The sequence below is a fragment of the Schistocerca americana genome, chromosome 2 (genome assembly GCF_021461395.2).
Source record: "Schistocerca americana isolate TAMUIC-IGC-003095 chromosome 2, iqSchAmer2.1, whole genome shotgun sequence".
Taxonomy (NCBI): Eukaryota; Metazoa; Arthropoda; class Insecta; order Orthoptera; family Acrididae; genus Schistocerca; species Schistocerca americana.
The window spans coordinates 927,383,416-927,403,603 of NC_060120.1; the positions used below are offsets into that span (position 1 = coordinate 927,383,416).

The following is a 20,188-nucleotide window of genomic DNA, read 5'->3' on the forward strand; positions in this document are numbered from 1 at the left end:
AACAATATTTTCATTTCTCCACGTAATTTCCATCCCTCTCAACTGCCTTATGCCATCTTGGAACCAGCGCCTATATACCCGCACGGTAAAATTCTGGACCAACCTGTTGGAGCCACTGTTTGGCAGCATGCACAAGCGAGTCATCATCTTCAAACCTTGTTCCACGAAGAGAGTCTTTCAGTTTCCCAAAGAGATGATAGTCACATGGAGCCGAGTCAGGACTGTAAGGCGGGTGTTTCAGTGTTGTCTGTCCGAGTTCTGTGGTAGCTTCCATGGTTTTTTGACTGACATGTGGATGTGCATTGTTGTGCAACAGCAAAACTTTCTGCTTTTGCCGATGTGGTTGAACATGACTCAGTCGAGCTTGAAGTTTCTTCAGTGTCACCACATATGCATCAGAATTTATGGTGGTTCCACTTGGCATGATGTCCACAAGCAAGAGTCCTTCGGAATCGAAAAACACCGTAGCTATAACTTTTCCAGCAGAAGGTGTGGTTTTGAATTTTTTTTTTCTTGGATGAATTTGCATGATGCCGCTCCATCGATTGCCTCTTCATCTCTGGTGAAAAATGATGGAGCCATGTTTCATCACCTGTCACAATTCTTCCCAGATATTCATCTTCATCATTCTCGTACTGTTCCAAAAGTTCACGGCATACTGTTTTTCTTGTTTCTTTGTGAGCCACTGTCAACATCCTGGGAACCCAACTGGCATAAACCTTTTTTAATGCCAACACTTTCAGTATTCTGCAAACACTTCCTTCCCCTATCCCAACGTAGCGTGACAATTCGTTCACTGTGATGCGTCTGTCAGCAGTCACCAATTCGTTAATTCTCTGCACATTGTCTGAAGTGTGTGCAGTACGAGGCCTGCCGCTGCGAGGACAATCCTCAATATTGCCGTGCCCGCTTTCATCACGTAACCTGCTTGCCCACCGACTAACTGTACTGCGATCGACAGCAGCATCTGCATACACCTTTTTCAACCTCTTGTGGATGTTTCCCACTGTCTCACTTTCACAGCACAGGAATTCTATGACAGCACATTGCTTCTGACGAATGTCAAGTGTAGCAGCCATCTTGAAGACATGCTGTGATGGCGCCACTCACGGGAACAGGTTGAACTAAGTTTGAAAACAAGCGGGAAGGATGTATCTACACACTGTAAAACTTTCACACATGCAGAATGAAAACTGTATGTTTACAAAAATAGTTATCCTCGTAGAAGCATCGAGTTTTCGATAGGCACACATGGAAGAAAGAAAATTTCCTAGCTTTCAAAGCTATCTTAGGATGGGATAGAGTGAAACACACACACACACACACACACACACACACACACACACACACACACAAAAAAAGCACAAACCTATGCCCCTACTTGGTGATAGCTAGAGTTTAGCTAGCAGCATGTAGGAGATTAGGTGTTTAGGATGTATGTTGCCACTTTTATTAGACTTAATCAGTAGCACCTATACCCTCAAAAAAATCTTGTATTCACCTGTATTTGTATGTTTAATGTGAGTCTTCTTCTTGGTACAGGTATCCTTATTAGTTATACTGCTATAATAAAACCTAAATTTTACATATTTTAACGCTATAATCTTAAAACCACAGTGACATCTCACATTGTTAGCTACTTGAGACTAGTGCAGAATCTCAAAAAGCTCCTGGACAAATAAGCATCAAAAACAAAGTGTGGATTATGGGTTGATGAAATGTATTAAGTGATCCGGCATGTTAGTAGATGACACACTAGCAAGTGGTGCAAACATGCAATGAACACGAAGAAAGGGACACACTGGTTTCTTAATAATGTGACTTTTAGGTTTAAAATAAATTATTAACTTCGATGTCTGGGTTGAGTATTCAATTAAAAGTAGTTGGTCATTGTCTCAAAAGGTGGTTTGAACTCCCAAGTTTTTTGCTAGATATGGTTTTGGTTGCAAAACGTTGCCCCACAGCATATTAGACAAGCTTTTACATGATTTTGTCAAACTCCTATACCATCTTAGGTAGAAGTTAATATTGAATGCAAAAGGAAATTCTAAGGTTGAAGAAGTATCAAGGCCCAGTATATTGATCTGCTTATCAGAACTCGACAATGACTTGAAGCTGTGTGTGGTGCTGAGAGCAAAGAGTAATGGAATTTTGAGAATTTATAAAAATTATCAACAATATGTTTGTTGTGAAGCACGGAATATGTTATAAAATGAAGATGCTAACTATTTCTACAGAGAGAATTTTGGTGATAGTATTTTTTACAGTATATCTCCTGTTTCTCAAAAAAGTTGTATTTTGTACACTGTGGAGTATATACTTTTATCAAATCATTTCTTCCCCTCTCTTTTACAACACTTTATTTTAGTTTGAGTGAAATCAGCACGATGTCGCATCTAGAGTGTGGTTTCTGCAAGGGTTGCGTGGCAGGTGTTATTGCTGCAGGGAATTCAGTTGACTGAGGGAAGTGAGAGGGAGGCTGAGATCATCTGACTAAAATTCCCTGGCGTGGATACATATGATCAAAGGATGATGAGGATAACAAGCACGTCAGAAGATATTATTAACTTCTAAGTTTATTATGAATCTCAAGTTACGAAATGACTTTCTAGCTGAGGTGCTTCCACACTACAGTCAAATCTTTATGCACAGACAGTGAGTGTTTATCATCATTATGTCTGCTTACTGAAACTCTCATACATATTCTAAGATCAGGAGAGCCCTCACAGCTATCTAACTTCTTCCCAGCAATTTCACTCTAACACACTGGCTGCCTCCATCTGAGACTGCTTCTCTCCTCTAACTCATACTGTATACCGACTTTTCTTTCCGTACATCTCTTGTCCAATCTTGCAACTCCAGTGACTGGCTAAATGTTTGTAACTTCCTCTTGGACCCTGCATCCTCTAGTTTCATTTGCCGTCCCCATCGCTCTCACAAGATTCTGACAAGAAATAAGGCTTTACATTGCCTTATTGGCTGCCCTCGTGCTTTATCCTTCAGCTGTCTTTCAGAGGCTGAAGGGAGGGGATGAGAAACCATTCCCTATAAGGTGAAGAACTGTCATAAGCCTTTCGTTGGCTTCTTATGACATAGCATCTGTCCCAAGACAAGCTCTCTGTCTGTCTCTCCAGCAGCTTCTGCTCTCTCTCTCTCTCTCTCTCTCTCTCTCTCTCTCTCTCTCTCTCTCTCTCTGTTCTAGCCATTTGTTTCTAAGGTCCTGCACTCTGTTGCATTACTTATTTCTTATTGTATAAGTATTACCTTCATTAATGCTGTTCCCTTATTTACTCTGTTATTGTATAAGGATTGCCTTCATAAATCCTGTCATATAACTTATTATATTATCATCTAGCCCTTGCTTCATTAACTAAGTCTCCTAACTTACTTCACAGGATTCTCTCATCCTCGCCCTCTGGCCTCCACCAACAGGTTTCTCATCCTATGTGTGTCTGCTTCTGCTGTGTCCCGGCTCTGTCTTTACTTTCAATATTATTTTTCTAGTTAATTTCAGTATTGTTACTGGAACTTCTCTTTATCACTGAGGACACAACAGTGGGATGGACTATTGTTAGGCCTACAGTTGACACTTTTACTTCTATATGTAGATCAGTGTTTCCCAAATTGTGTTCTGCAGGAAGTTAATAAGTGCTCTGTGAAAAACAATGAATAACATGGTGACTTTTTTTGACATTTTGATGATACTAATTGTGGTTTTAAGATCTTATGATTTCTGTACGGAAAAAATGGAAATGAGCGTTTGCCGTCATTGGCCGGGAGGCCCCTTGTGGGGCAGGTCTGGCCGCCTTGGTGCAGGTCTTACTACATTGACGCCACATTGGGCGACCTGCGCACCAGATGGGGATGAAATGAAGATGAAGACAACACAACACCCTGTCCCTGAGTGGATAAAATCCCTGACCCAGCCGGGAATCGAACCTGGGCCCCTTAGGACGGCAGTCCATTACGCTGAACTTTTTTTTTTTTTTTTTTTTCCACAAAAACAGTAACAAAAATGGCTAGCTTACAATGAAATGACATAAATAAGGTGACAGATAATTGCAGTCATAAATTACAGCATGCAAAGAAAGAGGAATGATAGCACCTCCACTGTCACCTTCAACTGGTGGCAGTTCATCATGTACATTTTCTTCTTCTGCAGCCTGAGGTTCCTCATCATCATTTCCCAGACTCAAATCAATCAGTCAGTAAATCCTTGATGTATGTTCCTTCCAGGGTAAATTACATGGACAGAAGAGCAGTCCTGAACAGCGACATTGCAAAGTCCTTCACTGCCTTGTTATTTTTGTCAGTTCCAGCTTTCTAAATGCATCCTTAGGGAGTTCAAGATCTTCCTTTATAACAGACCCCAGATGTTTGCTGTCATATTCTTGTATTCTGCTGTACTACTGATGTATTTTTCATGCGTGACTTGTAGGTGAGTTTAGGGTCAGGGATGTGACACAACCCATCCCCTCTCCACGAGGAATACAGTTCCTAACCTATACCCATTCTGTTGAAGACAATTCAGAGCATGTTACCATATTTCTTGTTATGATTAGAATACTTAAGTGTTTTATTGAATTCCTTTTCCATATACATCTTGTATTCAATATGTTCATCGCTCCCAATATTGCTAAATATGTAACTTGTATATTTGCCCATTAACCAAATCACTGCGTTAGTTTTTGCCTGAGGGTAGTAACTTTCTTCTGGTCTGAAGAAAATGTTAGTCTGTACATTGTTTGCTGAAGTTCTTGTTATTTGAGCAATTTTCTCCCTGGTCCACCTCCAGTTGATAATCCTATCTCCACATGTGTAACGATGAGGCTTACTATCAATGAGGTTGCATTTGCTGCAGAGGCTAGCATCACTTAAACTGATGGCAAAGAGGAACTCATTAGTGCTGATGATGTTACTGACTACCTTGTACTGCGCCGTCCTCATGTCAGACGAAAGAACATCACTACTGATGTTTTTCCAGACCACATTCCATGCTATTCCAGCATATTTAGTTTCTATGTTATTTTTCCTTTCATGTTTCTGTCTTTCAGCTAAAATCGCCTTTGCTGTAACGTTTTTGGAGTTGAAAGGCTTTTTGCTGAGATAGCTTAATTCAAGATAATACTCCATAATATGTTTTAGTTTAAAACTTATTTTTTGTATATTTATTGGCGGCTCTACACTTTCTGGCCTGACAATGTCGTATAGTTTTGCTGTAATGCACCGTGGATCGTTACACATTATGCTCCATGTTCGTTTGACATACAATGCCATCACTTTAGACTTGATGTCGATTAGTCCCATTCCTCCATTGCCTGGATCCAAAACTGCTGTCTTCCCCGGCACTCTAAACAATTCCCCTTTCCACAAAAACTTTGCTAAGGTGGACATGATAGTCTTCGCCACCATTGATGGAATGGGGAGAACCTGTGCTATGTAGTAGGCCTTGGATAAAATATATATGTTGATAAACAGTTTTCTCTGGAACTAGTCTATGCTACGTTGACAGTTTTCAATCAAAGCTCCCTTGATTTTTCTTGCCACCTCCCACCAATTCATTGCTATCATTTTTAAAAGGGAAGTTGTCAATGCTACTCCAAGAGCTTTGTGTTCATTAACATGGTTCACCCACTCAATGTGCAAATTAGCAAGCTGCTTTATATTTAGAAATTTACTTTTGTTTTCATTTTCCCTTGTGTCACATCTGTGTGGTCTCTGATGATTATGCCTACATCGTCCGCGTAAGCACCTACCATGGTCTTGCACCTACCACGGTCTTTGTTCCTTGAATGGTAATGCCTGTCAGCCTGTGCTGTAGCTGTCTCAGGAAAGGTTCCAGTGATATAATGAACAGGAGCATGGGTAAGGGGCTTCCTTATGTAACTCCCCTTTCTATTTCAATTTGTTTTGTCAGTTGACAGTTAACGGAGATTTGTGCAGTAACACCCATTGCCATGTTTTTGATGATGTCGATGGTTTTTGGCAGGAAGTCCATTCAGTGCATTCTCTCTATCTGGTATGTGTGATTAATTTGATCAAATACCTTATGGAAGTCTATGAAAAGCAGTCCACATTTTATGTTACTTGCCTGCGTTAGCGCAATGACATCATGATACAAAGCTGCAGTTTGTAAAATCGTCTTTTTAAAAGCACAAGTCTGCTGTTGGCCTATGGTATCAGTAGTGCATGGAGTAAAGCGCTTGTTAATTACTTGAGCTCGCTTGTTAATTACTCGAGCTATAATTTTATAATCTGAATTTAAAACCGAAATTGGCCATAGGTTGTTTATTTTTTTGCAGCCTCTGTTCTTCGGGATCAACACGATTTGTTTGAACTCTGCAGGCACTGGCTTTCCCTGTAAGACTTCATTGACAATTTCGGTGATCTTTTCTCCTATTAGGGTCCAAAATTTTTGATAGAATTCAATGGGCAGTCCGTCAGGTCCTGGAGATTTCCTAGCAGGGAAGCTGCACACGATTTCTAATACATCTTCCTTGGTGATGTCCGAAGAAATGTTCTCATCATCATCTCGCAATATTTGTGGAAGATATGTACCAAACAGCTCATCGTATTCTTCTTCGTTTGTTTCCCCTGGTGCATACATACGTTCATAGTACGCTGAGATCTCTTTAATTATTTCCTTCTGGTTGGTGATTATGGTACCATCATCAATTTGAAGTTCATCCATGAAACTACTTCTTCTATTCTTGGCATGTCTGACAAGGTGGCACAATGCAGCAGTCTCATCTTCAGTGACTGACAGAATTTTATTTTAAGTCCCTCCAGTTCCTTACGTTTCAGACTTATTAATTTTGCTTTTATTTGCGTGATTTCTTTTAATCTTATAGGAATTGCACCTATCTGATTGTATAGGTCCCTTAGCATGTTGTAGTAGAATTCTACAGTCTGTTTCCTTTCTCTGGCCATATCTATACTAAAAGATATTACAACTTTCCTTAGCTTCAGTTTTGCTCATTGGCTCCACCATTCTATCACACTTGGATAGTTGTTCAGTGAACGGAGACACATTTCCCAAGCTCTGGTTAGGGCATCTTCTAAGTTTTCTTCTGATAATAATGATATTTTTAGATTCCCCTGGCTTCTTACTCTTTGGGTAGGTTGTGGTGTTAAATTTACACAGGTCAACAACGCACTGCAATCGGAAAAACTAATGGGAACAGTTTCTGTTTTCAGTACTTTATCTGCTAACAACAATATGAGTGAAGTTCACCATTGTTGGGTATTATTTCCCACACAATTAATTTTAAAACAACAACAACAAGACATCTCAAGTCAGTTGAGTAATTGAAGTTCGGGATTTGATCCTTTCGACTCAATACACAATTAAAATCTCCCCCTATTATAAGGTGGAGGGTGTTTTTCCTCAGTAAATAAATTATGCTTTCATTAAAGAATGTGACCCTTGCAGCTCTATTATTGCTGCCAGAAGGCGCATATAAATTGATAATAATAACTCCTGCTACATTTATTCCAATACCTTGCCCCAATTCTAATTTATCAACATTATGTATGGGGATGACTTCTCTAACTAAAATGGCCATACCAACACTCGTTTCAGTGGAAATATTGTAAAAATCAACATAATTGGAAAAATGTAATTGTAGGAATACCGCTTCCTGTAGGAGAGCAATGTCCACCGGTGACTCACACAGAAACTGTTTCAGAGCAGTTATTTTAACATCTGACTGTATCCTATTAATGTTTAGTGTGGTAATTGTATATGACTGTAACATAGGGGAGTGATCTTTTTTTCCCGCTAATCTATCATTTCACGCCATTCCATGCCGTATACTTCCTGAGACTCTGACGGAAGACCACCATCCCGGTTCGCATTAGAACCTTTCTTTTTACTTTTCTTGCAGTTTGTATTGACACTGGCCTTCACTGAATGCTCCTCCTCCCACCCCCTGAGTAGTTTTCCACCGAGGGCGGCGTCGGTGAATCTGAGGGGCAGTCGTGTGCCACCATCTCTTCTGCCAAAGGCGGCGCAGACGCAGTTTGCAAACATTCTTCCAATGCCCGGTCACTTCTATGATCACTTTCATCTTGGGATTTGGGCTGTGACGTCGCCTGTTTTTGACAATCACTCGCTACCTCGTCATGTTTGCTTTCAGTTGCATCCACGAGTGAATCTGTCTGCATTGATTGACATACCAGTACTGCAACATGGGGTTGTGGCATCACCAAGACCAGCGCATTGCCATCTGCTGGTGCATCCAGCGCTACAGAATGGGACTGTGATGTCAATTCGACCTGTTCAGTTGATGGTGGCGTACTCAATTTGTCTACTGATATACTTGACCCAGAGTTTGAATCTATGCTGACAATATTGTCTGGAACAGTAGTTTCCAGTACTGTTTTCTGAATGTCACCTACAGCTTTCAGCAACGGGTTGATATCTTCATATGTGCTACTGCCGTCACAAGTTTGTCATCTCTTGTTAGCGGTTATACTACTTTCTCCTGCCAGATTGTCTACAGTGTCTTTCCTGAGTAAAGGTGGAAATGCTTAAAGAGTATTTCGTGGTCTTTCATCCACATTTCCCGTAATGCTGGAAACTTCACCACCTGTCATCTGATTTTCGGTCACATGATCAGCCAGTGTTAACCTTTTACGCTGTTGTAAATTATTCTGCAATACAAACACCTTTTTTGGACAGTTCTGCTGGAGATGGCCACTTTCAATACGTATGTGACAAGTCAATGTCTGTCCATTGTAAATAATGTGCATTTTGTAGCCACAAACCTAAATATGAGATGGAATGTTTTGTTTGACATGCGTATTGACAGAACAAACACCACTAAAGCCTTGCAATCTATGTTGGTTTGACCATCGTTCATCACGAATTTGCTTGATGTCTCCATATTTAGATAATATGTCTTTCAAGTAGCAGTTTTCTACCTCAGGGGGCAAATTAAATACTCTGACTTGTTTATAATCAACATCAGCATTTGAAATGGTAACTGTTCTCAGCAAATTATCGCGATGGCAGATTTCAGCTTTTTCTTCAAATTTTTGCAAAATCCATTCCAGCAGCAATGGGGAAAGCAGCTTCACAAAAAAGCAGTATTGCTCCAAGTCATAATAAGCAGTGTACGTCTGATCCAAAGTAATGCCAATAACATCAACAAACCAGTCATGAATTTCCAGTGAACTTGGCTGAACATTACGGGTTGCTTTGTCAAATCCAGATCTTAGGGTAAGCTTCCTGAGAAACACGGTTGCCATGTCAGCAGTTAAAAGCTCGCGAAAGCAAGGAAACTAAAATGCTGCATCACCACAATCACAATTTTACACAACACTGTAATGCAGAGATTGAATATAAAGTCGTAAAATCCAAACAGAAGTGCCGCAGTGCGTCCGCTTAGGACGGCCACAAAAACCGCTATTCTGGTCCCAGACAAATGAAACCTTTGTGTAATTGCTTGTCGAAAGGCTATGAACGATAATGGACAATGCTCAAAGTACAACTGTCTGTAATACAACTATATTTTTAAATTATTTCGCAATGCGAACCAAACTGAGCTCTCTGTTTGACCATTCAGCTATCGGGGTGGACATGATTTCTGTATTATTAGCCATGATTTAAAATTGAACTAATCACTGTATAAAACAAATTTTCTCAGTTTTTAAAATTTTATTAACTGTCAGAATAAACAAGCTTTTCCATCAATGTAACCAGAATTCTCAATGTGTAGTGTCAGAGGAAAAGGTTGGGACCCCCTGGTCTAGATACCGTTCCCACTAGTTGTAAAATTCTTTTCAGTAGAAATATATCCATTAAGTTTGTTTATTTGAAGATGATTACAACTCCAAGTGGCTGACATGGTGACAAAAATTGTAGGAACAGATACTTCACTCTGATTAATATTATTTGTTAGCTTTCCTTATGTTTGTACATTTTTAGCAATAGTATTACCAGGCTTTGTTTCTTCATGAATGTAATAAAGTTTTGGTTGCAGGAAGAGGACCAAAAACTGAAACGTGAAACCTGGATGCTTGAACTTCCTCCTGAGAAAGCTAATCAGTTTGGCCTGGGACCACGGCAGTTTCGGGCACGAGCTGCGCCAAATACAGGAGATCGCTCAGTGTGGACAGACACACCAGAAGACAGAGAAAGAAAGGCATCACATCAGGTATTGTTGCTTCAAATGAAATTCTTGTCATCTTTACAATGTATAAAATAAATTTTGTATATGGATGTTACCTGTTGCCTGTCAGGCACCCTGAAGACATGGTCGGATGACATTGTAACTTCGTACATGTACACACTATCAGTGAGTATGTGAATGATTATAGTTACAATTGTCTGTGACTGGTTGAACAGCCACTAGAGGGCATTAGTGTTGTTCACGTTTAGTGTCGTTACCAGGCCTAGTAGGGTATAACAGGGGCATGAGGTAGGATACATCAGGGGCATGAACAGCATCATGTGTTGAATTATCACTGTGAAGGACTCTGAGATGCCGTGCATGCATGTGAGATGGCATAATCAGCACCTGATACAGTTTTCAGGGGATGTCATTGTGGATCTCGATTTGGCCAGCTGGTCAAATTGTGCAATATCCAGATTTGAGGGGCATTCGAATGTGACAGCGGCATGATGTTGGACTGCATGGGAACAAGAGGACAGGCATACTCGCCATCAAGAAGCTGGTTGACCTTGTCTGACCACCACATGTGCTCCTGCCATTTGTGAACAAGTAATGGACTCCCTGAAGTATTCTGTGTCATCCCACACCATAGGTCAGGTACCGACAGCAATCAGACTAGGGAATTACTGTTAAAAGTGTAGGCTGCCATTAAATCACAGCACAAATGGCTGCATTTGTAGTGGTGCCATGATTGGGAAGCATGGACTACTGGTGAATGGCTTGCATTGTGTTCAGCGATGAATCGCAGTTCTGCACTACCCTGGATGACCATTGTAGGCGAGTGTGGCAGTGATGTGGGAGAGGCCCCATTCTTCCAATGTTTTGGAGAGGCACAGCGATGGAACTTCTGGCATCATGGTGTGGGGAGCCATCAGGTATGATAACTGGTAATGTAGTGCTTCGAGAATTTCAGAGTAAATTCTAGTACCACTAGGCCTTCCACAGTTTTGAACACCTGATATTTTAGAGGTGTGTGGGAGAAACAAATACGCCCTACTACACATTGCCTATTTGTATGTGCAAGTCTAAAAACAGTTACGAGAAAGAGATGGACCCGGTGGCTGAACGGCGGCAGACAAGTACCTGCTGTACGGTCCACAGAGTTTCTGTGTATGCGTTGAGAAGAACAAGGAAAGTTTATGTAGTATTCCGTACTCTCTAGTGTCTGTGTTGATTGTAAAAAGACTAATGAACAATTGAATATAGATTTCTATGTTCATTCATGTATTGGACTTGCTTCATGTCTTGCCTGTGAACGTAGCAAGACACATGTATGATGTTCATAAATTATTTGGTTATCAAACCAATGATATTTGAATATGTGTAAATGAGTCTAATGTTTAAGGACTAAGTTAGTTTGCAGAAGTTGTTGTCTGTGGGCGTTGAAAATATAAAGTGATTGAACTGAAAAGTATTCTATGAGTGCCCAAATTATTTCAAGGATAGAGAAGTAGTTTAATAAATTCTCTTAACCAGCTATAGTCTTCAGAGAAGAAGCTTTTGGGAGATCGACGTAGTTGATTACCCAGAGAAGAGGATTGGCTACACACAATGTGCAAGTTAATTGACTTGAGAGACATGTGAGCCTTGCAACCCAATACCACTCTGTCTCTTGTCGTCCGAAAAATGTTAGTCACTGCTGGAAGTGTGTTTCCTCATGTGTGATGCTATCATGTTGTCATTTTTCGACAGGACAATGCTCATACACACATAGTACATACCTCTATGAACTGTGTGTGATGCTGAGGTACTCCTATGGCCAACAAGATTCCCAGATCTCCCTGATAAAATGTGTTTTGGTCAGTTTGGACATCAACTCTGCCCCAGTGCCATTATACAGAATACCAAGGGCCAGTTACAGCAGCTTTGACACCCTTCTCAAGTGAATCAGTCCATGCTGCCAGGCCAGAAGAGGTGCAGTGATAAGTGGGCTAATACTGCCAAACTCTTTTTAAATATGACTTGATTTTGTAATCACTGCAATAACATCACATACCCTCTCAACCAGTTAAGTTTCATTTCAGATGCTTCACTTTTTTTGTCTGACACACACACACACACACACACACACACACACACACACACACACACACAGAGAGAGAGAGAGAGAGAGAGAGAGAGAGAGAGAGAGAGAGAGAGAGAGTGAGAGCTTCGGGGAGTGTGTAGTGTGTTCTTTCATCCTGGGGACTGAGTGAGCTGCTCTTCCTTTTTAACCTTCCTCAACCTACCTTAAAAAATCTAAGCTAGTGTATGTACATTTATAGGTGTTTATTGCCAGGGCTGAAATTCACCTCATGAATAAAAGTATGTAAAATATGTTTAATATGTATTTATGTCAGTGTTCCAAAGTTGACAACCATGGACCTTGCCACAGTGGGACAGCTTGTGTGCCTTAGCAATACACATGGTTATACCATCAGCAGAGCCACATTGCAGGAGTATCTGTAGAGAGGTCTGATGAACATGTGGTTCCTGAAGAGGGGCAGCAGCCTTTTCAGTAACTACAGGAGCGATGGCCTCAATGACTGATTGGTCTGGCTTTGCAACATTAGCCAATATGTCATGCTATGCTGACACTTCAAATGGCTGAAAACGATACAGCCGTTACATTTCCTGTGGACAGGAAGTTCTTCTGTATGGTTTAATCATGATGATGGTGCCCTCCTGATTAAAAGTAGTTCCCCATTCTGATTTACGGGTAGGAAATATGTATGAGGATGTTGTCACAAAAAAGAGAAAAAACAGGTCTGGTATTCTAACGGTTGGAGTGTGGAATGTTAGGTCCCTTAATTGGGTTGATGTGTTAGAGAATTTGAAAAGAGAAATGGATAACTTAAAGTTAGATATAGTGAGAACTGATGAAGTGTACAGGCAGAAAGGACAGGACTTCTGGTCAGTTGAGTACATGTTCATCAACATAAAATCAATTAGCAGTAATACAGAAGTGGGTCTAATAATGAAAAAGAACACAAGGAAACAGATAAGCTACTATAAACAGCATTGTGAACATATTACTGTAGCCAAGATAGATACAAACCCAACATTCACTATTTATTACAAGTTTATGTGCAGACTGACTCCACAGATGACGGAGAGGTTGAAAGAATGTGTGAGGAGATAAAAGAAATTCTTCAGATGGTTAAGGAAGGTGAAAATTCAATTGACAGTAATGTGGTAGCAGGAAAAAGAAGAGAAAGAAAAGTTGTAGGATACCATGGATTGGAGGAATGGAATGAATGGGGAAGCCACCTCGTAGAATTATGCACAGAGTGCAGTTTAGTCATGCAAACATTTAGTCCAAGAATTGTGGAAGATGCCTAGAGGCAGACGCATCACAAACAGTAAAACATACCCAGTATGGACTGACCTAATTTATTGGTTATGAACTGCAGATCTGTATTGAAGAAATTGTGGAGTGCTAGAAAATTAATGAGATGAGACCTGGATAAATTGAAATAACCAAAGGGAACTTTAGACAACTATTTACTGAAACCGGGGAAAGAAACACAACAGAAGACCAATGCGTAGCTGTGAGAGATTAGACAGTGAAGGCAGTGGAGGAACAAGAAGATAAAAAAGATAAGTCTTGGTAAAAATCCATGGATAACATGCGAGATATTGAACATAATTGATGAAAGAAGAAAACATATAAAAAAAAAACAGGCAAAATGGAATGCAAAGATGTAAAAAATGATATTAACAAAAAGCGTGAAATGGAAAACAGGAATGGCTAGAAGAAAAATGCATACCTGATTGGGAAAGGAGGATATCACATATGGGGAAAATTAAATAAGCCTTTGGAGACAGAGAATCTGTATGAATACAAACAGTTCAAGTGGAAATAAAGTGTTACTCAGAGAAGGGAGGGTTGTAAGGTGGATAGGATGGCTATATAAAGGAAAGAAAAATTAAGATAGTGTTATAGAAAATGAAGTTGAAGTAGATGAAGTTGAGTAGGGGGATGTGATAATGTGGGGAGAATTTGACAAGGCTCAGAAAGACCTTAGTGGAAACATGGCATCTGGAGTAGATGCCATTTCATCTGAATTATTAAGGTATTTGATAATATCAATTTCAAAGAAGGCAGATGCTGACAGGGGTGGTACTGCACCATCAATTTAACAAGTCATACTGACATGAACTGTTTGCAGTTGAATGGAAACAGTGGTCGAAACCAACTAGGGGGATGGTCAATTTGGGTTCCAGAGAAATGTAACAACACACCAGACAATATTGCCCCCATGATTTGATTAAAAAGAGGCAAATCTACATTTATAGTAGTTGTAGATTTAAAGAAAGCTTTAGACATTGTTGACTGGAGTATGCTCTTCCAAATTTGGAAAGTAGCAGGGATAAAATACAGGAAGAGAAAGGTTATCTATGACATGTTCAGTAACCAGACTGCAGTTGTGAGAGTTTATAAACGTGAAAGGGAGACTCAAAATTGGGAAGGGAGTTAGTTGGGGCTATACCTTATCCCCCTCCCGCTACCCCACTTTCATTGTTACTCAGTCTGTACTTTGAGGAATCAGTAAACCGACCCAAGTAGGAATTTAAAAAGGCATTAAACTTTAAAATTCTGGAGAATAAATAGAAATTTTGAGGTTTACCGCTGAAAATACACACATCAAAAAGTTTTGCATCACCTCGGTTCCAAGAGTTCTCTGTACAGAAAATTGGATTAGATATCAACATAAACATCTTTTCCGCCCTTTTTATTGCTCATGAAAATCACACATTGCATGTTGTACCACCATACAGCAGTGACACCTTCAGAGGTTGTGGTCCAGATTGCTATACACACCGGTACCTCTAATACCCATTAGCATGTTGTCTTGCATTGATGCATACCTGTATTTGTCATGGCATACTATTCGCAAGTTCATCAGGGCACTGTTGGTCCAGATTGTCCCATTCCTCAACTGCAATTCTGTGTCGATCCCTCAGAGTGGATGGTTGGTCATGTCCTCCATAAACAGCCCTTTTCAATCTATCCCAGGCATGTCCGATAGGGTTCATGTCTGCAGAAAATGCTGGCCACCGATAGGGTTCATGTCTGGAGAAATTGCTGGCCACTCTAGTCGAGCGCTATCATTATCATGAAGGAAGTCATTCACAAGATGTGCACAATGGGGGCGCAAATTGTCATCCATGAAGACGAATGCCTCGCCAATATGTTACCGATATGGTGGCACTATAGGTTGGAGGATGGCACTCATGTATCATACAGCCATTAAGTGCCTTCCATGACCACCAGTGGTGTACGTTAGCCCCATCACTCCAAAACAGCAGGGAACCCCCACCTTGCTGCACTCGCTGGACAGTGTGTCTAAGGCATTCAGCCTGACCGGGTTGCCTCCAAACACATGTTCGACGATTGTCTGGTTGAAGGCATATGCGACACTCATCGGTGAAGAGAACGTGATGCCAGTCCTGAGCAGTCCATTCGCCATGTTGTTGGGGCCCATCTGTACCACGCTGCATGGTGTCGTGGTTGCAAAGTGGACCTCGCCATGGACGTTGGGAGCGAAGTTGTACTTCATGCAGCCTATTGCGCACAGTTTTTTAGTCGTAACACGAGAAGCGTTATTCAACATGGTGGCATTGCTGTCAGGGTTCCTCCGAGCCATAACCCATAGTTAGTGGTCACCCACTGCAGTAGTAGCCCATGGGCGGCCTGAGCGAGGCATGTCATCAACAGTTTCTGTCTCTCTGTATATCCTCCGTGACTGAACAACATCGCTTTGGTTCACTCAGAGATGCCTGGACACTTCCCTTGTTGAGAGCCCTTCCTTGCACAAAGTAACAGTGTGGACCCAATCGAACCACGGTATTGACCATCTAGGCATGGTTGAACTACAGACAACACGAGCCGTGTACCACTTTCTGGTGGAATGACTGGAACTGATCGGTTGTCGGACCCCCTCCGTCTAATAAGTGCTGCTCATGCGGGGTTGTTTACATCTTGGGGGGGGGGGGGGGGGGGAGGGTTTAGTGACATCTCTGAACAGTCAAAGGGACTGTGTCTGTCATACAATATCCACAGTCAATGTCTGTCTTCAGGAGTCCTGGGAATCGAGATGATGCAAAACTTTTTTTGATGTGTGTTTAATCAGTAGATCCAAGGAAGGACTTCGAATGTCAGTTGAGCAGAGTGGATAATGTCTTGAAAAGAAGTAAAACAAGAGTTTAGAGCTAGCTGATTTTTCAAAACCAGTTAATACCTTTAAAAAGAAGTACTTTTTAAAATTATTACAAATATCTGCTACACATTAACTGTTGTTTAGGACTCACTCATTCTCTTTAATAGAAACAGTTTTATCTCGAAAGGTTCTTTTTCTTTCTTTCTTTTAAAGGTATTCAACATTGACTTTGTTTTATTGTCTGACAAGATATGAATTCTTCTGTAGCTCTTTTTAGTATGTTATCATACTTTTAATAATATGAAGTAATATTGGATTCCTTCTGTTTATAGCTAATTTGAATATGTCTCTTTTTGTTTCTGAAGATACTCTGATGTGTGTAATAATCTGAAGTTTCTTTGAATTCTTCCTAATATTACTAATAATCATTTTTCCATAGTTTAGAAAAGATTGGAAATGGAAATGCCATGTGGCTAGGGCCTCCCATCTGGTAGACCATTCGCCTGGTGCAACTCTTTTGAGTTGACGCCACTTCGGCGATTTGCGTGTCGATGAGGATGAAATGATGATGGTAAGGTCAACACAACACCCAATCCCTGAGCAGAGAAAATCTCCGACCCAGCCGGGAATCGAACCTGGGCTGTTAGGTATGACATTCCGTCATGCTGACCACTCAGCTACCAGGGGCGTGGGAAAGAGTTTTCAAAAATGGATACAAATACTGTATGTTGATTTTAGTGTTTGTATTAGGATAGCCTTTCCATATTTTTTGGATCTAACCGAGGATATATTATTGAAAAAACTTCGAAGTCTTATGTTTCGTGAAGCAGTAGCATTGATAGTGCCCCTATTTTCAGCTGTTTTCACATGACCTGTTATATTACCCTTTTTTTTACGTGCAACAGAAAATTCTCCAGTACATAGTACTATGTGAAATAAACACTTTCGTAGTTATTGTCTTTGAACAGTTTCAAAAAGTTTTATTCCTGTTACAAGGTAACATTAAACATACATCTTGTTTTGCTCATTTCTGAACATTGAGACAAAAAATGAATACAGATAAAATGATGAAAAGCATTTAAACAACTTACTCTACACAGGAAAACAAAATAAACACATTTTCCCTGTTGTGTTGCCAAATGACTAAGTGAAAAGTAGTGGGGGAACTGGTAGTCACACCTTCCCATTGATGTCAGCACCCGTTCAAAGGTCAGCTGAGAGACATGGCTGCAAAATAATGTTTAAAAAAGCGATACTGAACATATAGTTCTAAAATTAAAGAAAAAAAACCATGTCACTCATAAGATGCTCAAACCCTGAACATTTTTGCAACCTTGAACTAAAAATTCAGACCTGTCTGGACTAATCCCGAACATATAGTAAGCGGATATTGGATAATCGCAAACTTTGCTCCAATCAAAATTTTTAATCGTTCTCTTAAAATACATCATTATTTTCTTTGACTATTTGCAACCATTACATGCAGATGTGTTACGTAACGTAATTAACTCAAAGCTGCCAGCCTTGAGAGGAGGCTGTCAGTAATCACATGTCGAATATGGACAGGAGCCAGGCCCCTCCTTCCCCCAAACGAAAAATTTTAAAAATTAGAATTCTGATTTAGGCCTTTAGACAGTATATTTCAGATATTTTCTGAAAATATATTTAATTGATCATAAATTTATTTTTATTGTCGTATTAAAATTAATCCACATTACTGTTTTGAATAAAGAAAACTTCAGCTTAAATACCACAAATATCACTCACATTTCCAATGAATGTGACAGGGGAATCTGCAGTTGATCTCCCTATCACACCCACATTATTGCCAAACACTGCCTCCACATGCATTGATTGCTGTCTCGTAGAAAGTGTCGTAAACTGTTTTTGTTGTCACCCTGCTTTCGTATGGCAGCAGCTCGTCTGACTTGCCCATGACAAATTTTTCCAGTCAGATAATGAATCCTGCTGTCAACATAGTTGATTCTGCACTATTGAAAAATGAAAGACTTAATTTTAATCTAAATCCACTGCTGCTGGTGCCAAGCAACACAGCACTTTTTTGTTGGAGTTGTGTTTCTGTTCAATATTTTTATAACTATGGTTTCAAACATTCCAGAGACACTCTTCTGCCTCATAGTGTGAGACAAGTTCGTAAATTGTGCTTCTTGTCCATTCCACTTCATGAAGGAACACATGTGGAGACAACACATAACACTACAGCATTCAGTGGTATCAGATCAGGAGCAATGTTGCTCTCATCTGTACTTACACAGCCATGGAACACTGGTTTTCTGTTACCAAGATGCTGACATGTTGTTGCGAACGTTGATAGTCTAGTACAAGCCGCAACAGTGTTGCAGAATATGCTTCTAACTTAGTGTAAACACACATTTAGTAAGCTGTGGCGACGAAATCATTCGTAGGTAGATTTACGCATACCCAGGAAGGAAATTGTTACAATCTATAAAACAATGATTAGCAAAATGTAAACTGTACCTATTTTTTTAACATTAAATTGAGAGGTGTCTATTTCAGTAATTTTTAGTAACTCCTCATAACTCAGTAACTACAGTGATAACTCCAGAACTGTTTCGGACAGTCCGTAGTAGTTAGCAGCCATGCTAACTGTGCGTCATGAACAGACTGTTGATTTACTACAGGATATGCATGCATAACTTAGACGTGTTGTATGAATACATTATTGCTGTCTTGAGCTACTGTAATAGGGAAATTTATGACTGATGTTCACTTGTAAGTGGATTATAGAATCTTGATCACTTTTCCCATCAGATCCATTTAAGAAATTTAAATTAAAATAATCACTTATCAATAACCATTTCTTTCTTTCTGACAACAGCACAGTAAGGCTTCAAAATTTTTCATGGAAATTTTCCAGTAACCCAATGGGGACTTTGCACTATAATAGTAACAAGTATTAACTCAACTGATCTGTTCAGTGTAAACAGTAAAAAGTTTGAGTTTTTTTCAATACATCTCAAACACGTTTATGCTGAGCAAAGTTTTGAGGAGTGGAAAAGACTTGCCATGGTTCAACAACTGTGTAAGGAAGCCACTCCAATAGTAAAGATAGCTTCACATCAGATTTAAACATAGCCATAATCTCATAGAGAAATGAAAACTGAATGAAAGCAAAATCGTAGTATGTGGGAATCTGCCCACTCGTCTCTTATAGGGTGCCTAGGAAGCTGTTTTCTTGAATAGCTGGACAACATACAAGCAAATCATATTAATGGAATTTATTACATTAATTGAATTGAGAGTACTTAACTTTCGTTTCTACACAATAGGTTGCAAGCAATAATCAGTGTCCTTTGATATATACAATTTCCATGCAAGGTAATCACACAAGTTCATAAGTCACTGCTATCATTAATATCGCTGTGGCTCTTCTAGTGCAGCTCTTCTAGTGCATTGAGGCTAGACAGTGCACAGCTTGTATTCGCTTCGTGTAGATGTCGCACCTGTTGTGGTGACGTCCCAGTCAGCTTGTTATTTGTTGATGTCAACTCACAGCCCCCTCTGCTGTATTGTTCCTGTCATTGTGTAGGGAGCATGACAACGGCAGGGGAGGCAGGAGTGTCGGCGCACCGGAAGCTATGTTTGAAGGGACGTCAATCTTCCGGTCGTACCCCACGATCTGGCTCTCACTCTGGTGGAAACATCCCCCTGGAAAAGACCAGAAGGGTATGGGTCCACCTCCTGATGCCATGAACCAGATGGAGAAGGTCGCGACTGCTGAGGCATGGGCGGGTCCAGCTCCATCGTTAGGACTGTAGTAGGCGGAAGAGGCTATGGTGCCGTCTCCATCTGGTCGTTCCATAGTGTCGTGAAGACACCCTCTAG

The 20,188-nt window shown here is 40.3% G+C and overlaps 1 protein-coding gene across 2 annotated transcripts in view; it reads left to right on the plus strand.

Annotated features, from left to right (window-relative positions):
• Positions 1-20,188, plus strand: part of LOC124594732 (GPALPP motifs-containing protein 1) — a 74,877-nt gene that overhangs the window by 9,536 nt on the left and 45,153 nt on the right. For both annotated transcript variants that reach the window (XM_047133100.1, XM_047133101.1), the window contains exon 3: positions 9,987-10,160. In XM_047133100.1, coding sequence (XP_046989056.1) covers positions 9,987-10,160 — 174 coding nt within the window. The remainder of the gene's footprint in view (positions 1-9,986; positions 10,161-20,188) is intronic.